A 17,312-nucleotide genomic window follows, 5' to 3' on the forward strand; every position below is an offset into this window, starting at 1 on the left:
ATTACTCCAGTCTCTAATCTGGACCCTTTGATGCGTTGGTGTTAAACGGAAATGGTTGCAGGTAGAGGGTCTCAGGATTGACATCATCATAAGAAACTAATTTTCACACAAACAACCGGCAATGCAGATTTCACATGACAACAAATAGTCAACACAGAGTTTCTGAGTCCAAGATTTTGCCCGATTCAATTGATCCCATCTCCCTATCACTACAACGAATTTTCCTTCCCCTTCCTTTTCTCATGCCGTGGTATCATCCATCCCCCATTACAATCCTTTGTCCCCCACCTATTTTCCCTTGAAACAAAAAAGCAAGTCTAAGTAGAGCCGATCTAAATCTCATCTTTTTCTCATCTATTGCATTCCATCCCAAAATGAATGAGTGAAGTATACGTATAAACTCCAGTCGTGAAAAAAGAAGAAAAAGAAAATAATGACAACTCCCATCTAATCCCTTCGCTTGCCCGTTAAAAGAATGTAATGATTGCGCCTTCCCTTCATTTACCGCATATAGGCCTGGCAACCAGCGACCCCCAAACACCGACGCTTGCTACCTAGCTCCTAGCTTCCTTCAAGTACTAACACGATGTTCTGTCCACCCATCGCATTTACAAAACCAAACGAATGAACTTTTGCATGTACATATATATGAGTGTGGCGTATCCCTCTCTTCCCTCTAAACTCCATCTATAAAACCCTGTACACAATAAACCCATCTAAAAACTAAACAATCCACTTCTCCTCTTTCCGAACGGATAAACAATTAACGCACTCAGAAAAGACCAACAGTGATCCCAATAGCCACTTGAATCATGCTGTAACCAACATTAAACACAATAGTATTTAAATCTTCAGTACTCCCAACACTAACGGAACTTGTTCCATTGACCTTAGTCGTTCCATTGGAATACGACGTACTATTTGTAATAGAATCTGCTGTACTCAAACCTGCAAGTAAAGAACCACTAGCAGCGAGACCAGAAGGAACTTGTACGAAGATAGCAGGTAATAATGCAGCAGCTGCTACACCATGTCTGACTCTCGAGTATAAGTTACCGAGCACACCTACTGCGAGAGCGCCGAGAGTATTGGAAATTTGTGCACTCGAAGGGAATTTCTTTGCGGAGAAAAAATTGACAACATAGCCTGAGAATGAGATGCCTAGCATGACGGGCATTTGTTTGAATTTTGCTTGATTGATGACTGCGAGGCATAGAGTGAAGACTGGAACGAAACACCAGCGAACATATTGGTTCATTGGAGCGTCGCATGTAGTCTTACTGGTAGCGTTGGCATCCATAAGACCATAGACAGCGGTGCCGATAGTGATACCATATCCAAGGAAAAGAGAATAAATAATTGCGTAAACCATACGAACGGAACCGGCAACCATGGAACGTGATTGAAGTTCAAGGGAACCACAGAGAACCATATAACCGGGGAGAATTAGAGCGATGGACGACTGAGCGAGGGCAGAGAAACAAAAAAGATCACCTCCTCGAATCGAACCAAAAGCTCGGGCCAAGAAAGAAGTCAAGACGGCGGCTGATATTTCGAAGACATTGGCGTAGAGATCGGACTTGGGAGCAACGATGAGTTGTAAGAAACCAAGAAGAGACCCCAATAGAAATGCAATGGGTAAATCGATGAGACGTCCTTCGAAAGCAAATGGGGCTACACTGGCACTTGCAAAACCATATACCATAACCAAGAACCAAGGATGATACTTTGGCTTCGCATGAATGATCGCATCCAATCGTTGTGTGGCTTCCTCAACACCGATAACATCATGAACTACCTCCTTGTATATCTCATGAACATCTTTTAACTTGCCAAGATCGACTCCTTGTATAGATCTAACGAGCTTTACTTCGGTAGTGTGAGTCGATGCATCATCGAAAGAAATAATCATACAGCCAGGTATATAAAGGACTTGAGCATCAATCTCAAGAACCCTAGCTGTCATCTTCATATATTCTTCCAGGCGATGTGTTGGGGCTCCGTATGTCATTAATGCTCGACAAAGTTTCAATAGATACTTCTGTCTGCTTAAAGTTTCCGCGATATGGATAGTAATTCGAATTTCGTCCTCCAATCTTGGCTTTCCAGCCAATTGTCTAGCGGCTGTCTCAATAAGTCTGCCACTGTTTGTACGTTTTCCCATTCCAGGTCTTGGAACCTTCTTCTTGGGCGTATAGGTTCCTCCAACAGGCGCAGCTAACATAGCAGATGCTTCCATAAGACCAGCGAGAGTATCTTGAGATTGACTCTTTTGATGGTACCATTTTGCATTCTTCTTTGGAGTTGTAACTCCTGAAGATCCGAGGGAAACTGGAAGAGTCCCTTCGGAGCCATCACTGTTTCTTCTTGAAGCTGGAACACTCATGGTTCCATTGGTGGGTGCATTGTAGAGCTTTAGGAGTGATGAAAGAACACCACCTCTAAATTGTTGAGGACGTGGAACATACTCTTCCATAATACCGTGTTCGTCTTCGGGTGTGACTTGACCAGAAACCAATCCTGGACGTGGTACAGGCATTTTGAATGCATCTTTTCGACCTTTGCTTGTATGAGATCTTACGAGTTTATGTGCTTCGGTCGAACTCGATTCTTTCGTCTTTTCATTCTGAATGTCATCATCGCTATCTGCTCCATCATATGGTCTACTCTCCATTGGAACGAGTGGAATATCATCGATTCGAACTGGAAGACCGCCGGGGTTCCTTGGTCGTGGAGATGGATAATCGTCCGCGTCGTCGTCTATACTATTTCTCCTCGAGTTCGGTGTCGAGTGACTTCCAACAAGCGAAGCAATTCTCTGAGCTCTGCTCTGAGCAGCCAAAGCAGAGAATGTCTTCTCATTACTTTCTTCCACATCCGATAGATCTGCCTTGTATCCTCCACCCGGGTTGTTTCTCAGTACACTCGGTCTCGGTTTGCTGACAGGTGTTGGTGGAACTGGACTATTATTGATAACTGCTAAATCTGAGAATGGATTATCCTTTTCCTTGTCAGGTGTGAATCTCATCAACGAATTGGAACTACTGTTTCTTGAATGAGTTGGTGTGTATTTGGCGGATTTTGGCATTGATAACTGATGTAGCTTTCTCTGAGGTGAAACAGACTTATCCCTCAATGGGTGAAGGGATTTCTTGTTTTCCGAATCATTTGCTTCGTTGGTGGCATTGAATCTAACTCTTCCTCGATTTTTTGGTGGATTTCCTCCTGCACTATTCGGTCTGCTTGGGGAGGCACTGTTGACTCCACTGTTGATTGCACTTCCATTTACACTATCAGATGGACTGACATCCCCAGATACTAGTTCCGTATAGGTGGTGGGAATATTTTCGTTATTGCTTCCGCTCGACGAGACATTTTCGCTGGACATTGTATATACTGTTGATTTTCGATGTTTCCAGGCCAATTGATCTTTGAAATGATCACCTCCAACAGGCCTGTAGGATAAAAGACGATATATAAAGAATGATTTTTTCTCGAAAAGCGTCGAAGATATCGATTGGTTGGTGGGGGTATTTAATAAAGCTCGGCGATCGGTAGGGACCGATTCTTTCAGGGTATGATGCAAGCTAACTAAGAGTTGGCGTATACCCTTTTCCGCACCAAAATCTTGGTTGACACGCCACAAGATATAAAAAGGTCCGAAGAAGAGAAACCTGGCGAGCCGGGTAAGAAGTTTTTACAAAGATTAAAGAATTGCCTTCCTTTGTAATGAAAATTGATTGATGAGTCAACGATAAAGAATGATATGGAAAAGATATAATAGACGAGGAAGATGAAGGGGTTGGATGAATGGTGGTGAATGAATGAAGAAGACAAAGGATTCTGGTGTCTAAAGATAAGAAGAAAAGTCGAATAAGAAGGGGCAGAGAGGAGAGAGATAAATGAATAAATGGAGAAAATCAACGGTTTGTACTCCGTACTTCGTAAAAGACGCAAAGCACTAGTGGACACTGGATTGACTATAACAAGTACTGGTACGGATTAGTCTCTTGAACTCTTGAAAGGGTAGGAACAATGGGACGTGAAGTGGAGTGGAGTGAACCAAGGAAAAATAATTACACTACTTACTACTTAGAGTACGAGAATCCAGAATTCTTTGGCCTGTTGCCTCTTTCAAGAATGGACGAAGAAATCTATGGTACAGAACAGAGCAAGCTTTTGGCCCAAAGCTTTATCCTTACCTCCAAAAAGCTCAAATGGCCCTTGATATGATAAGATAATCCTTAAACTTACCTATCCTATCCATCCTATCCTATCTAATCCATAATAGATGCTTAGAGTCCAGAGGTTAGAAACACTATGGAAACAGGTTTCTCACTGCCGAAGTGACAATTGCAATGTTATCATGCATGGGAATCGTCCCAAAGTTTCTAGCTCTGCCCATGAACATTTTTCACGATGCCCTCAAAATATCAGCAACAGGTATTAAGGTTTGGTGACTTTCAATTGGCACGGATCACACTTGGCATGCGAGGGTAGCATCCGAGTGGGTTCAAATGGCCTGTAACCATTGATGAGTCCCGTAGCTGTTTTGAGACAAATGGGTTGATATTCGTGATGTGTTTTGGCGAACTGCATTTATGGACTGAATCTGAATCAAGGAACACTGTCATGGGTGGAAGGGACCAACTACATTCAAGGATTTCATGCAATCCCTCCAATGACCGGTAAAGCGTCTTTACAACGCCGTTCTCAAGCAAGGCTACCAAGTCCTGATGATCAGGTGCGAGGTTGATGATTGCATTGGTTCCAAAAGATAAAGAGAACATTCTCCACTTTCGTACAGATTGCCTCGAATCTCGAAACCGAAATGTGGTAGTGAGGGACAGGCTACCCACAAAAATATAGGGGGGCTTCAAGGTTCGAAATGAATGAGACCCACCGTCATAGAAGCAGTGATATTTGGGCAGCGAGCCATTCAGCTGGGAGATGAAGTCTTCCCTCGCATATTTTTGGTCTCTTGATATGGAGATCTATCCTTCGGGGGTCGGGACTCATGCCGGATTTGAATTGGAGTACAGAGTAAGTGGGTGGATTGCGACGACTACACTGTGAGGTGACGGCTGTAGGGAAGATATCTGCGAGCTTGTGACTGTGTTCTCTCTTTGAGTTGCATCTACTAGTGACAAGAGTTGTTTGATGGACCATTTTTTTCTTCAATAGAATATACAAATGGCTTCATCGTATCTCTCGCTTTACCATCGAATAATGGGTAGCTGTTGGTTTGCAGTAGTGTGTATATGAGCGGGTCATAGGTATCCTTTCGTGCATGAACATGCAAACGCTCTTTCGCATCTCCGGAAAACACAGAGCGATTCACGAATATTCGGGTAATGCTTTGGCCACCGATGACTGATTCGCGTTCGTTCAGCTACTGGAGTTCGCTCATTTTCAAATGCCGGTATCACTGATATGAGAAGATTTCACATGCAAATAAAAGCTTAAATGACACTTTTAAGCGTGTCGTCTATGGTGAATCGTAAATCATGAATCGTGAATCATGACAGAGATAGAGATGGTGATAGTTGAAACAATTACTGTATGTAAGCAAATAGTCTTGACGTCTGAAACGAAAATGAGAAGAATATCCAAAATTCAACCTTCAACCAGCAGTTGAAACCTATTTCCGAATCCTATGTGATGTGCACTGCAAATTGCAATTCACCATTTTACAAATCCGAAGATGGTGAATCTCAGTTCTCAACAATTCACAATCTTTCTAGAAGGCCTAATATCACACAGAAGTCCCCCGTTCCGCTTTGCCCTATCAATCATGCAGCCGCAGCGGGAGCGAAAAACTTACTACGATCAGGGCAGGCGTGGCGTAGAACAAGAGCAAGGGGTAACCAAATACAGATATTACCTATCTAGGTAATACAAGGATTGCACGACCGGAAGAACGAATTTGGTAAATCCGAGCCTTTTGAACTTTTGACATTGGCACATATTGCACAAGAAAGAGGTAAGAGGAGAAAGAGGAAAGGTAGAGAGAAAAAAAGCTCGGAACCGTTTCCATCACTCTTTTCCCTCCCTCCCTTCATTGATAGATGTTAAAAATTCTCCTAAATGTCCACTTTCAAAGTCTAATCGCCTCTGGAACTTTTTATGTGTGTTCCCTTACTCCTCTTCACGGCGCTTCGATAATCTGGACCCTTTTCGAACATCTTCAATGCCCCATTAATCGGTCAAAAATTCGGTGGTTCTCTCTGAACAAGCTTCAAGCTCCAAGCTGACACGCAGGACACATCACACTACAAGCTATAACATGAATACTAGAATAGACGAGACGAAACGAGACGGACGAGACGGACGAGACGATAGACCCAAGAGACCCAGGAGACCCAGAAGACCCAAAGAGACTATCTAGTATCGATGGACCCATCTTCGTGCCCGCTGCCAGATGACAGATGTGGCGTACATTTCACACGCGATATGAAGTGTACCTACCTATGTATCATCAATTGATCATATCGTTATCGCTCTATACAGAATCAGAATTAGCTTTCAACAAAATTTAAGGATTTCAGCGCTTCGAGACATCACCACTCACCATTCATCACTCATGCATACCGGCCATTTCTGGAACAACGTTACGTATTGTGCTCGTCATTCACTCCCATACCTCATTTTCCACAAGCCATCTTTCTCTCTTTCTCTCTTTCTTTCCTTTTCCCTACTTCGTACTTTCTCGTTCAACTCTTAGGTATCATACGGGCCCTTGCGTTGATTTTCCCGTTTGTATTCTTAGCAACCATTACAAATACCCGCACATCCAGCGATTTGTTCGTCAGCTCATCTCAATCTACTCACAGACCATACGACCATGCCTTGCATGCATATACTTCGTACTACACAGCCATAATAATTGCCATATATAACTACGTTGCTAATTACTCCTGATAATCATAATCATGGGACAGGTCAATCAAGACGATCAAGGCGATCATTTTTGTCACTCAAAGACAAACTGACGAATGCTTGATTGATAACTTAAAGTTGCCAAAAGTAGAATATATCTTGAGCACGTTTGGAACCTGCATGTTGTTGTTATAACGGCAGTTTCAGTTCCTCCTCTGATTACCGTGAAAAATGTCTACTCTGGAATGAGCATCGACCACCATTGATTCCGGAGACGGACTGTCCAACATGGGTATAGGGGTATCCGAAATAAAACTCATCTCGCCAGTTTCAAAATAGACTTTTCATTCTATTGACATAGTTCGATGCACGCAAAGATATCAATTCTGAAGAGGAAAAGTTCATTGCCCTGCTGGATTCTATTCATCGACTTTCGATGACACCATGAGTACCGATCATTATCTGTCCACTCAACGTTTGGGCGATCCATTTCTGAGAAAATTCCCACACAAATTAAACACGTCAACACCTGAATACATGGAAACATCGTCAATTCAGATGTGATGGCATGCAAAGAGCTGTACTTCACCATCATCGCATTCAAAATACCAAAACAAATTCACCGCTTGAACCCCCCACGCTTTTGGCCGTGCGACTTTCTCATCCACAATGCCACTATTGCTGGCACTCCACTATCAGACTTCATTTCCGTAGCATGTGTGATCCACCATTGCCCAATCACACTACATGGCTGACAATAAACTCGGGATTTCCGACGAGAGAAGTGAAGGCCGAAGCAAGCCACTCTCCACTATGAGAACGTGCTTCTGAAAGAAACATTTATGTGGTGAGATTGCATATTCTAGAACATTGGTCACTACCGGGTCCTTTTTATTCTCCGATAATAAAATTCCTACAATGCAAATTTTCGCTACCCCTTCACAACCGACCACACTCACACCGCTAGCTTAGGTGTGCAAGAATCCACCTAATTTTCTCTGGCATGGCCACATGGCAGCAACGCTGCCATGTCCATTCGGCAGGGGCCGAGATTGATACCGTACTGCTCTTTCGCTTCCAGGGGTAAATCGTATATCTAAGAAAGTTGCTGGGTCATCGACGATAAGAAAAAAAGTATTTCATTATCAATGAGCAGGCCCTCACAGGCCTTTACAGGCCCCCATCACATATTCTTTTTACGATGATTGCAATGCGGTCAAATTTGACTCACCGTTGCGAGCCCAAGCAATTAGTTTTGCTTAAAGTTTTGTCAAGGACCAAGATAAGGAGCAGAGGTTAGACTTTTGGCCATAATTCGGGCATTCATTTCGAAGGAGCTTTTTTTTGTGGTATGTATGTCAATTTTTCCTTCGAGAAGTTGTATCCAGGAGGATTAGACCTCAAGGTTTACTTCCACCTTAGTACTTCTCCCGAATTAGAATCACAGCAAGTTACGTTTGTGAGACTCCTGGGAAGGGAAGAGCGGGATAACAGGCATTTTCGACTTGTCCATTTTCTCACTTGCAATGCTTGCATATGCTGGTATTATTCTGGTTCTCAACAATTCCATAAAAGCATTCTTCGTGGTTGATGATCAATGCTATTATTATTAGTCATAAAATATACAAGATTATATCACACGATCAATTGTTTGATCATTTGAAAGACAGATTCGAAACCTTTGAGCGGAGAGACCAGATCGCAAACAGTCAATTTACAAGATGTAAGTACCACAAGGCGTTCTAGCTTACTACCGAAAGGACAAAGCTTAAGCCGAGTAGTTTCTTTTGCTCAGCAATGTGAAGTCCTCATAGCAACGGCTAAACAAGCCAGGCTTGTCGGCGTCCTGTCTTTTTAATTTTATTTAAGTTTACACAGTGGAGGTCAGAGTGTTAGTCACTTGGTGTCATCATGCAACGTATGGAAAAAGCAACAGTCCACACATGCTACATCTGCCAAATACCTCAAGCTTCTAAGTCATCGGTCCCCAGTCCTCTATGATACAAATACACCAACCGCAAAGAGGTCTGATCATACGCGTCATCTATATTTCTGGGGAGAATCAGTGAGACTGCCATCATTGCCTTGACAGTGTGGTGATCGCATCGGATTTACTCTATCCTACTACCTATATTTTTCGAAATCAGGTCATTACGCAATGCACACTCAAGCCTCACGTATCAAGCACTTTAATCAGGAATATGCAGCAATGACTACTGAATCATATCTAACTTCTCTAAACATCTGAGTTTGTTCGGAGAAAATCTTTTTCCCAATCCTCATCCAACTCTTTCCCACTTGTCGCTGAAACCCGAACCATCTATTGCTGTCAGCTGAATTTTCTGAATGCTACATCCTCTTTACAGATATTATGACAGTAATGATCAGCCCTACCTCCTAGTAACAACAATAAAGTCATGCTCTAAATCTGGAATTCGCTCCGATTTGATAAGTTCTACATCGGAACGGATAATTGGTGATCGGGATTATCTTTGTCGATCCCCCATGAACCGGCAAGCTCTTTACAACAATTAAGGTAGATATTCTTGACTTACAAGATGGGGGAGGTGCTTATATAGTCGTAGTTTTGGAGTTTCATAGTTTAAAATATCAAGCCTTGAGAGTGTTGACGGTTTGTATCTCCACCTAATAAGTGTATACTTCCTATCACAGCGCATTGCCATGCCATATATTTGTCTCTATAATGCTACTAAATATTTCTCTTCTGTTCCTATTCCAAACCCATTTGTCTCATCAATAAGAACAATACTCAAGCTTGTGTCTATGAATTATTTCCTACGCATGATGTAGATATAAAAACAGAATCTATTAATAGAACAACATGATAATCCAGAGACTCCAGCAATATCAATACCCCTCACTCCCTTGTTGAGCACGAATATTTTCGGCAACGATCTTTCCTACAATGATGCGGATTAGTAACACGATCGACAACAACCCAGTTCTTGTGGTTCTGGTGACGAATCCTGGATGATTGCTTGTTTTATAATAGCAGTTAGTGATTTGCGCGTGAAGATCGATATTAGGGGGAGGGGAGGGGGTACTGATTCTAGGCTTGGAGTATTTACCGTTATTGGCGGCGAAGGGCCTGGTTGTTCGTCACAGCCTCCTTCATGCAGCAATTGTGTCTCTGTTGAAATTGCGCAGTGAATATAGAAAAAGTAATATATATTACTATTCATTCACTTCAGCTTGGGAGTACAGAGTCTGCTCTCCGCACAATGACCCCCAAAACGATCAACTCTCAAGCATCAAGTTTGAAAGGTTTTGACGGTAAATTATGTCAGAGCTTTTAGAGGAAGTTTTGAGCGCGTGTAATCTTACAGTGTGCAAGTGCTGGATACAGGTCTCTAAATCATTGATTTTCATTTTCGATAGTGTGCGGAATGTCCTTTACTGCGTTGAATCTTCGTTGGGTGGGAATTGATGACAATGAGAGCTTTTAGTGGTAGCGGAATTGGATGCCTCGCTGGGTAGAGGTACTCATGGACATAACCATGAAGCATATAGAAAGTATCTGCGTGTTTGACGTCTGCTACACGGATGATGAAGTCTTGCTCTATTCTATCTTCAACTCTGATTGTTTAAGCACGGAGAAAGTTCTCTTGAGAATTGACAAAAATCAGGGACAACCAAGAATCCAACTACTTCTAGTGAATTGTTTCCAATTGAAATGCTATCAGAGAACTGATCACTACCTAAATCCTCTTCATCCCGAAAGGTTGGAGTGTAATTTCCTATTATCTCTCCAATTTCCAACACATGGGCATTACATGTCCGCACGAGTTAAAGCAGTCCATTTGAAGCACTATTGGTACGTTTTGCCATACAGTCTATTGACTTTTCTGTGATAGACTCTCCGTTTCATTTGAGCTATGAGCGTACCACATCAAGTATTCACAACAACAAGTGTGCAAAACGACAACAAAATCACATACATTGATTCTCGAATGCGACAACAGCAACGCCAAAATCGACTATTCTAACTTCTATACTCCCTTATAATCAATTTCCCATACCCCCAGAAAATCCTGAACAACAGCCAATAAGTATTATCTTCTCTAGTATTCCGCTCTCAAAGCCAAGGCAAGGCCCTATCCCATCTATATCCACTATCGTCTCGCTTCGTCCACGCCAGGGGTCCAAGGGCATTCACACAGAGATTATCTCCACTCCACCCCACCCCACCGAACTCCACAAATGGAAAATTTTCTTTCTGCGTAGTTATATATTCAAAATTGCTAAAGATTTGCATCAAAAATGGAAGCAGTTTATCAGCTCAGCAAGCTTCTGTGGTCCAATGGTTAGGATTCCACCCTTCCAAGGTGGAGGTTCGTGTTCGATTCACGGCAGTTGCATTTCTTTTTGCTTTTTGTGTTGGTTATGTTTGTTTTAGTTGGTGGATAGATGTGCTCGAGATGGTTTTTTGCTGATTGTTTTGCTGGTCGTTGATGTCGGTTAAGTGACCGCATAGAGAAAGGGTTTTCTGGTTTGAATGAGTGCCTGCGAGCTCAATAGGAGATCGCAAACTGAGTATACACACGGTGCGTATTCGTTAACGAGAGGTGGTAGCACCAACCTTTTGCCCCCAGAACAAAATTAGGGAGAACATTCTTACTCATCTGTATCACAGCGGTAAAGAGCGAAGGATGTATGTAAATCACAAGCATTCGTATTCAACCGAGTGAAGTCTTGAACGTTTGGTTCATTCTGATATGCTCCCGTGCAAATCATTGATATTGAGCTTCATATATTCATATTGATGATTTGCAGCTGCTAAGGAAGTACTCTTTCTGCCAATGTAGCATTTGCGAATAAGAGGATATATCTACCCATTCGAAAGTATCGTTCAGCCAGTCGTCAAACTCCGCATAGAGACTCTTATCCCGTACCCAGTATCGACTTAAAACTTTATCTTAAGATGTACAAAGTTTCAAATCATTTAGACTACACACAAAAACTCCACACTCTACGCTCCGGCCATACCCTCTCAAAATCCTGATTTCCATATATCCAAGGTTCTCCGTGTCATGATAACATGATTTATGGATACCCTCGCTTGAATCTTTAGATTTGTATTTACAGTATGCATGGTATTATATCTGCCATGCTAGACTAAACAGAAAGGAGAAATACCGCAGTTGTGTTTCCTGACGTTTTGCTCTTCACAGCCCTTCATTAGCCCCGTAGCGCTCTTTAACTGTTTGGAAAGAAGCCCTGCACCTTTGCAGGAAGCGCTCAGTAGCCAATTTTTAATTCAGGAACATATGCTTCCAACGGATAAGTTAAAGTAGAATTCTTCTTTATCATGGATGGTGGTGTTGAACCTTCGTAATCCTCGGCATTGATGTCAGCACCGCGGTCTAGCAATGTCTTGACAATTCGCAGGTGACCTCCGATAAGGATGGCATGCATCAATGGTGAGAGACCACCATCGCTTCTAGATTCAATACTAGCACCCTTATCTAACAATAACTTGACCATATCTTCATTTAGAGAAGAAATAGCCCAGAACAACGGCGTCTGGCCCATCGCACCCTTCTGATTAATGTTTGGAGTCTTTTCTAGCAATAGTTTCAGTATAGATAGCTTTCCTTCCGAAATAGCTATTTTAACAGCCTTTAACAACAACCCGTTGTTGTCTTTGTTCTCCACCTCAGTAGAGGCGCTTTGCTTTAAAAGAATTGCAACTACAGCTTCGTGCCCCTAAAAATAGCTTCTGAAAGTAGGCCACAGCCAAATTCTGTCAGTAAATCGAATTTGCCACCTTTCTTTAACAATAACTCCACAATAGTCACGTGTCCCCAAGAAGCAGCTTCATACAATGGTGTACAACCGCTTTCGCTTTTCGCGTTGATCTCAGCGCCATTTTCCAACAATAATTTAACTATGTTTTCGTTGCCATTACTAGCAGCGTGAATCAGCGGCGTCCAGCCTTGATACCCTGGCATCATATCTCTTGGACTCGCATCCACGCCACTTTGTAAGAGAAACTCAACCATTTCTTTGCGTCCGTATCGCGAATTTGAGAGCAATGCCAACGCAAACCCCTCTTCTTTACAATCAAATTTGGCACCTTTTTCTAATAACAGACTCATTATATTTACATGTCCAGTAGCAGCAGCTTTCATCAGGGGCGATTCGTTACCAAAATCAACACAATTGACTTCGGCGTCATTCTCCAGTAACAAATCAACTACATTCTTGCGTCCATAAAAAGCAGCATTCATTAGAGGCGTTCGATTATTATAGCCTCGATAATCAGTCTTAGCGCCTTTCTTCAATAACAACTTGACTATGTCCAGGCTTCCCGCCAGACTAGCTTCCATCAAGGGTGTGTTGTCAGACCCTGTTTTAATATTAACCTCAGCGCCTTCCTCCAATAATAACTTGGCAATTTCGCCATGTTTACGATGAACAGCGAACGTCAGAGGCGTGTTATTATCGAACCCTCTGTAATTAACCTCAGCGCCTTTCTCCAATAGCACTTTTACCATGTTCGCATGTCCAGATATCACAGCTTTCCCCAGAAGTGATACCTCACCAACTTCTTTTATACAGTTAGCATCGATACCCTTCTCCAACAAATATGTGGCGACAATACATTGATCTCTTTCAACGGCCTCTATCAACAAGGTCTTGCCACGATCGTTCAGATTCGGACCAAACCAACTCTCGTCCGAACTGAGTTTAAAGACGAGTGGTATCTCCTGATTGCATCGTGAAAGCTGAAAAATAAGATCGCTTTTTTGTGTGTAGGTGAAGCTGCGTCCAAGCTTGAAATTTTTTAAATTTTTTGGGTGGTATGTTTTGCACAAGTCATGCTGTAGAGAGTTTGAGGGAAATGTTTCAGCTTCAATCTTAAGGAGCGTCTGAGCAGCTTCATCGCTCCCAGTAGCCAGAGCAGCAAGGATTGATGGCCCATATCGCTGCTCTGTTACATCAAAGCAAGACTCCTTTCTGGGACGTTTTCGAATGAGGTTGGCTAAATTTCTTTCTGCTAAGAGATAGAGAATAGTTACCGAGTCCGTATATCGTCGAATCTCGTGATTCTCAAGATAGTTGTTCACGAATACCCATAGATGGGTGGGAAATTTTGCTAGAAAGTCTACCTGCTCTATGTAATTCTGTTGAGCAAGATTGGCGTGATACAGGATGTTGGACACTGAATAATCGAGAAATGGGAACTTCAGTCTAATTTCCTCTTGCAATTTTGACTGTGTTTCCTTGGAACGTTGATCATGTGGTACTGGCTCATCGGGCTTTAGTGTATTCGAAAATGGATATTTCATGTTACGACATTCCCAGAAGTTTGACCTGCTAAAGTTGAAATGTATCATAATCTTTTGGTTGATGACAGCGTTTAGTTGAGCTAAGCAACAATTCTTCAACGTGTCATGCCCATGGCCGACAAAATTTCCGGAAACTCCAGACAATTGAGTCTCGTATCTACCCAACAAAAAGTCCCGAACAGACTCGTGGATAAACTGTACGTCCGAAGCTTTATTTTTCGTCACCTCAGCCAAGCCCTTAGAGGAGCTCCTCACAAATAATCTCATTTGGTCAACGTTGACATCTTCCTGGTCCCAAGAACCCATGCAATCTTCATCAAGGCCGATTTGAGTTGCAAAATAGAGTTCTTGTGGTTTCAAGGGACGCGTTGCAAATAAAATCAATTTCAGACAAAGTTGTAGCTCTTCGAGGTTCTCCCCATCCCGCTTGAGGATCATTTCAAACAAATCGTTTAATCCTGGTGGGATTTCGTTGAGGCGCTTACTGATTTTCTTAATAGAAATGGAGCCAGCTGTATACTCGGAATTGAGGATATCAAGAACTAAGACGACCCAGAGAAAAATGCTAGAAGACTTTTGGAGGATTTCTGACCGAAGTGCCTTGGCTTGTTTGGATTTGCCTAGCCTTAATTTTGACTTGATATAGTGCTGAATATCTTCCATATGTCCAAGTTCATCTTCTAGAGTCAGCTCCATACCCTTCTGGATGACTATAGTGGGATAGTGTCGACTAGAAAAGCATATTTGCAGGCTCACTTGCGAAACTTCTGCAAGCTCACATAATTCCTCAAAAAATGAAACCATTCCACTTGCTTGCTTCTGGTCGCATTCATCCAGCGCATCGACAAATATCATCAGTGGCCTGCTTCCAAGCTTTGCTACAGCATGCTTCAACGTCTGCTTTAAAGCTGCTTCACTCCAACCATTTCTTTCAATGCCTCTCGCGCCATCGGCTGTCATCCACTCCAAGCTATCTCTAAGCTCTATCATCTTTTCGAAAAGCTGGTGCAAAAGAGAGCGATATAGACCAGTAGTTGTTCTTTCTTCAATCGTACCTCGTGCTAGAAAAAAGAACGATAAGGTGATCTTCGAGGAATCGCCTTTTGTCTTAAGCTTAGCCTCCTCAAAGAGTAGTTTCATCAAAGTTGACTTCCCGGTACCGGGGTTGCCTTTGATCCAAAGAAATCCTTCATGATCTTGCCGTTTTGAAACATCATTCCATGATAAGTATTCCGATTTGGTAAGAAACCAACGACATGTTTTCCCTTGGGCAGCAGTCAAACTTGTTAGACGCTCATCAATTTTGGGGAAGTAGAGTTGCTCTACAATAGATTGCCTCGTGGTAGCATCAATATCATGCGTAGGATACTGGCAAAGGGTTTCGGAGCCTCCTACAGTCTGGAGGCGGGAGAGGTGATTGGAAGATTCATATTGTGAGGTTTTTGATCGTTTTCCGGATCTGGAATCAGCAGCAGAAAAAACCGGCGAATCATCAAGAGTGTGTTTCTTTGGGCGTTTTCCAATCTCCTCTGTGAGCCTCCTAAACGCGCTTTCTGATCGTTCGCCGTAGATTAGTGGCATATGAACATCAAAAATGCCCAATAAGCAATAGGCCATGTCTTCTTCACGCTTTGTTTGGCGATTTTTTGCCCATGACATTCGCTCATCAATGGTGAAATCAGACAGATTCTGTCCATGAAGAGCTGATATCTCAATCCCAGTAATTTCGTGAATTAAATGCTGTAGAGATCTCTTATCGCCAAGTAGCATACGACTCGAGCAGAAGAACTCGACCGACCTCGGCGCAATAAGCTCTTGAAGTGTCCAGCCACGAGTGAACCATCGACTTGCTTTGAAGATTGATTGCCAAGAGGAACTGGCTTGATTGTGTCCGTTTGTTGAAACATCTGAAAGGTACACATAGCATTTAGTGGCATTTTGATACCAGCGAAACATAGAATTGATAGCCTCTTGGAGTTCAGCACTACTCGATTTATCGATACAACAAGTATCTACCCAAAAGTATTGTAAGCCATCGCGTTTAGCTTGTTCGCCACAAAATTGAAGCTTCTGATAACCGGATTTGTCCTGTCCAGTATCATTCAAAAGGTCTTGGAAGGTTAGCTCGTCTGTATCTGCCCCCCATGTGTGCGATAGGATGGCGTATTTTGGAATGTCGCTGCCAGCAAAAATCTGGGCCAGACCAAACTGACCCTCGCTATTGTATTCCAAAAGATGCATTATGGGTGATCATACCAGAATCTCAAAGAAATAAAACAAAGCCGTGTTCTCGAATACAGTTGGGGATAATCGGCTGTGATGGTTGTGAAGTGTTGAGGTTTTGGTCAGCTGAGTGCTTATCTTGAGGTTGCATTGAGGCGAAGTTGCAGGTAGCCAATTGCACACTTGGAACTGCGGTCACATCTGCACACTAAGTTGAAGTTTATGGCTGAGTGTAGGAAAGCCAATTATAACCCTTTGTAGGTATGTGGCTTACTAAATTGGGATTTGGCTTCACGACGAGTAAAATGAGGCTGCGCGAGGTTTGAATTTGTACCAACTCATCAACACGAACTTAAAAGTATCCATTCTTACTTCGTGACTTAACTTGATGATTTAGTTTCCCAAACTCCAGTCATGAACTTCATGCTCTATGGCTTTCATCTTTGTCAGTCTATGGTCCCTTGAAATCGTCGTTGATTCCTCATATATCACAGTCCTTTCTATGGTTCTCATACCGAGTCCACTGTTTGATGACGCGAGGAAAGTTGCCTTATGAGAAAATGTGATATATACTAGGTATGTACGTCTTTTTCGGCGCTTCATTACGATATTTTCAGCGATTGCCTTGAAAGTCCACCCTATTGAACCTATTCTATGTTAGTCTTTAACAACATCACATTACCAGAAGCCACCAGTCAACGCACTACCAGCAATCAAAAGGTAAACTGGGATACTCTCCATATGCTACCCCTCTATCCATTGCCTCTCCATCCCCCACCCCCTCTTCAACCACTTTCTTTACACCTGTCTCTATCCCTCAATCCATACCCACCCACCCCCATATCAATCTATGGGCCCATCATCTCATGCTTCACATCAGACACAAACCTCACTCTA

General features: G+C 42.6%; 2 protein-coding genes across 2 annotated transcripts; both read right to left on the minus strand.

The window, feature by feature from the left end:
- Window positions 1-772: 772 nt before the first annotated feature.
- On the minus strand, window positions 773-3,388 carry Bfra_003261 (putative duf1212 domain membrane protein; the record flags this gene model as incomplete). The annotated part of the gene is made up of 1 exon (XM_037333671.1): window positions 773-3,388. One exon carries the CDS (start codon window positions 3,386-3,388, stop codon window positions 773-775), a length of 2,616 nt encoding a protein of 871 aa, XP_037193758.1.
- An 8,750-nt stretch (window positions 3,389-12,138) lies between these two features.
- Bfra_003262 (putative nb-arc and ankyrin domain protein) lies at window positions 12,139-16,433 on the minus strand (the record flags this gene model as incomplete). The annotated part of the gene is made up of 2 exons (XM_037333672.1): window positions 12,139-12,606; window positions 12,699-16,433. 2 exons carry the CDS (start codon window positions 16,431-16,433, stop codon window positions 12,139-12,141), a joined length of 4,203 nt encoding a protein of 1,400 aa, XP_037193759.1.
- Window positions 16,434-17,312: the final 879 nt, after the last annotated feature.

This window comes from Botrytis fragariae (assembly GCF_013461495.1).
Source record: "Botrytis fragariae strain BVB16 chromosome Unknown tig00000045, whole genome shotgun sequence".
Taxonomy (NCBI): Eukaryota; Fungi; Ascomycota; class Leotiomycetes; order Helotiales; family Sclerotiniaceae; genus Botrytis; species Botrytis fragariae.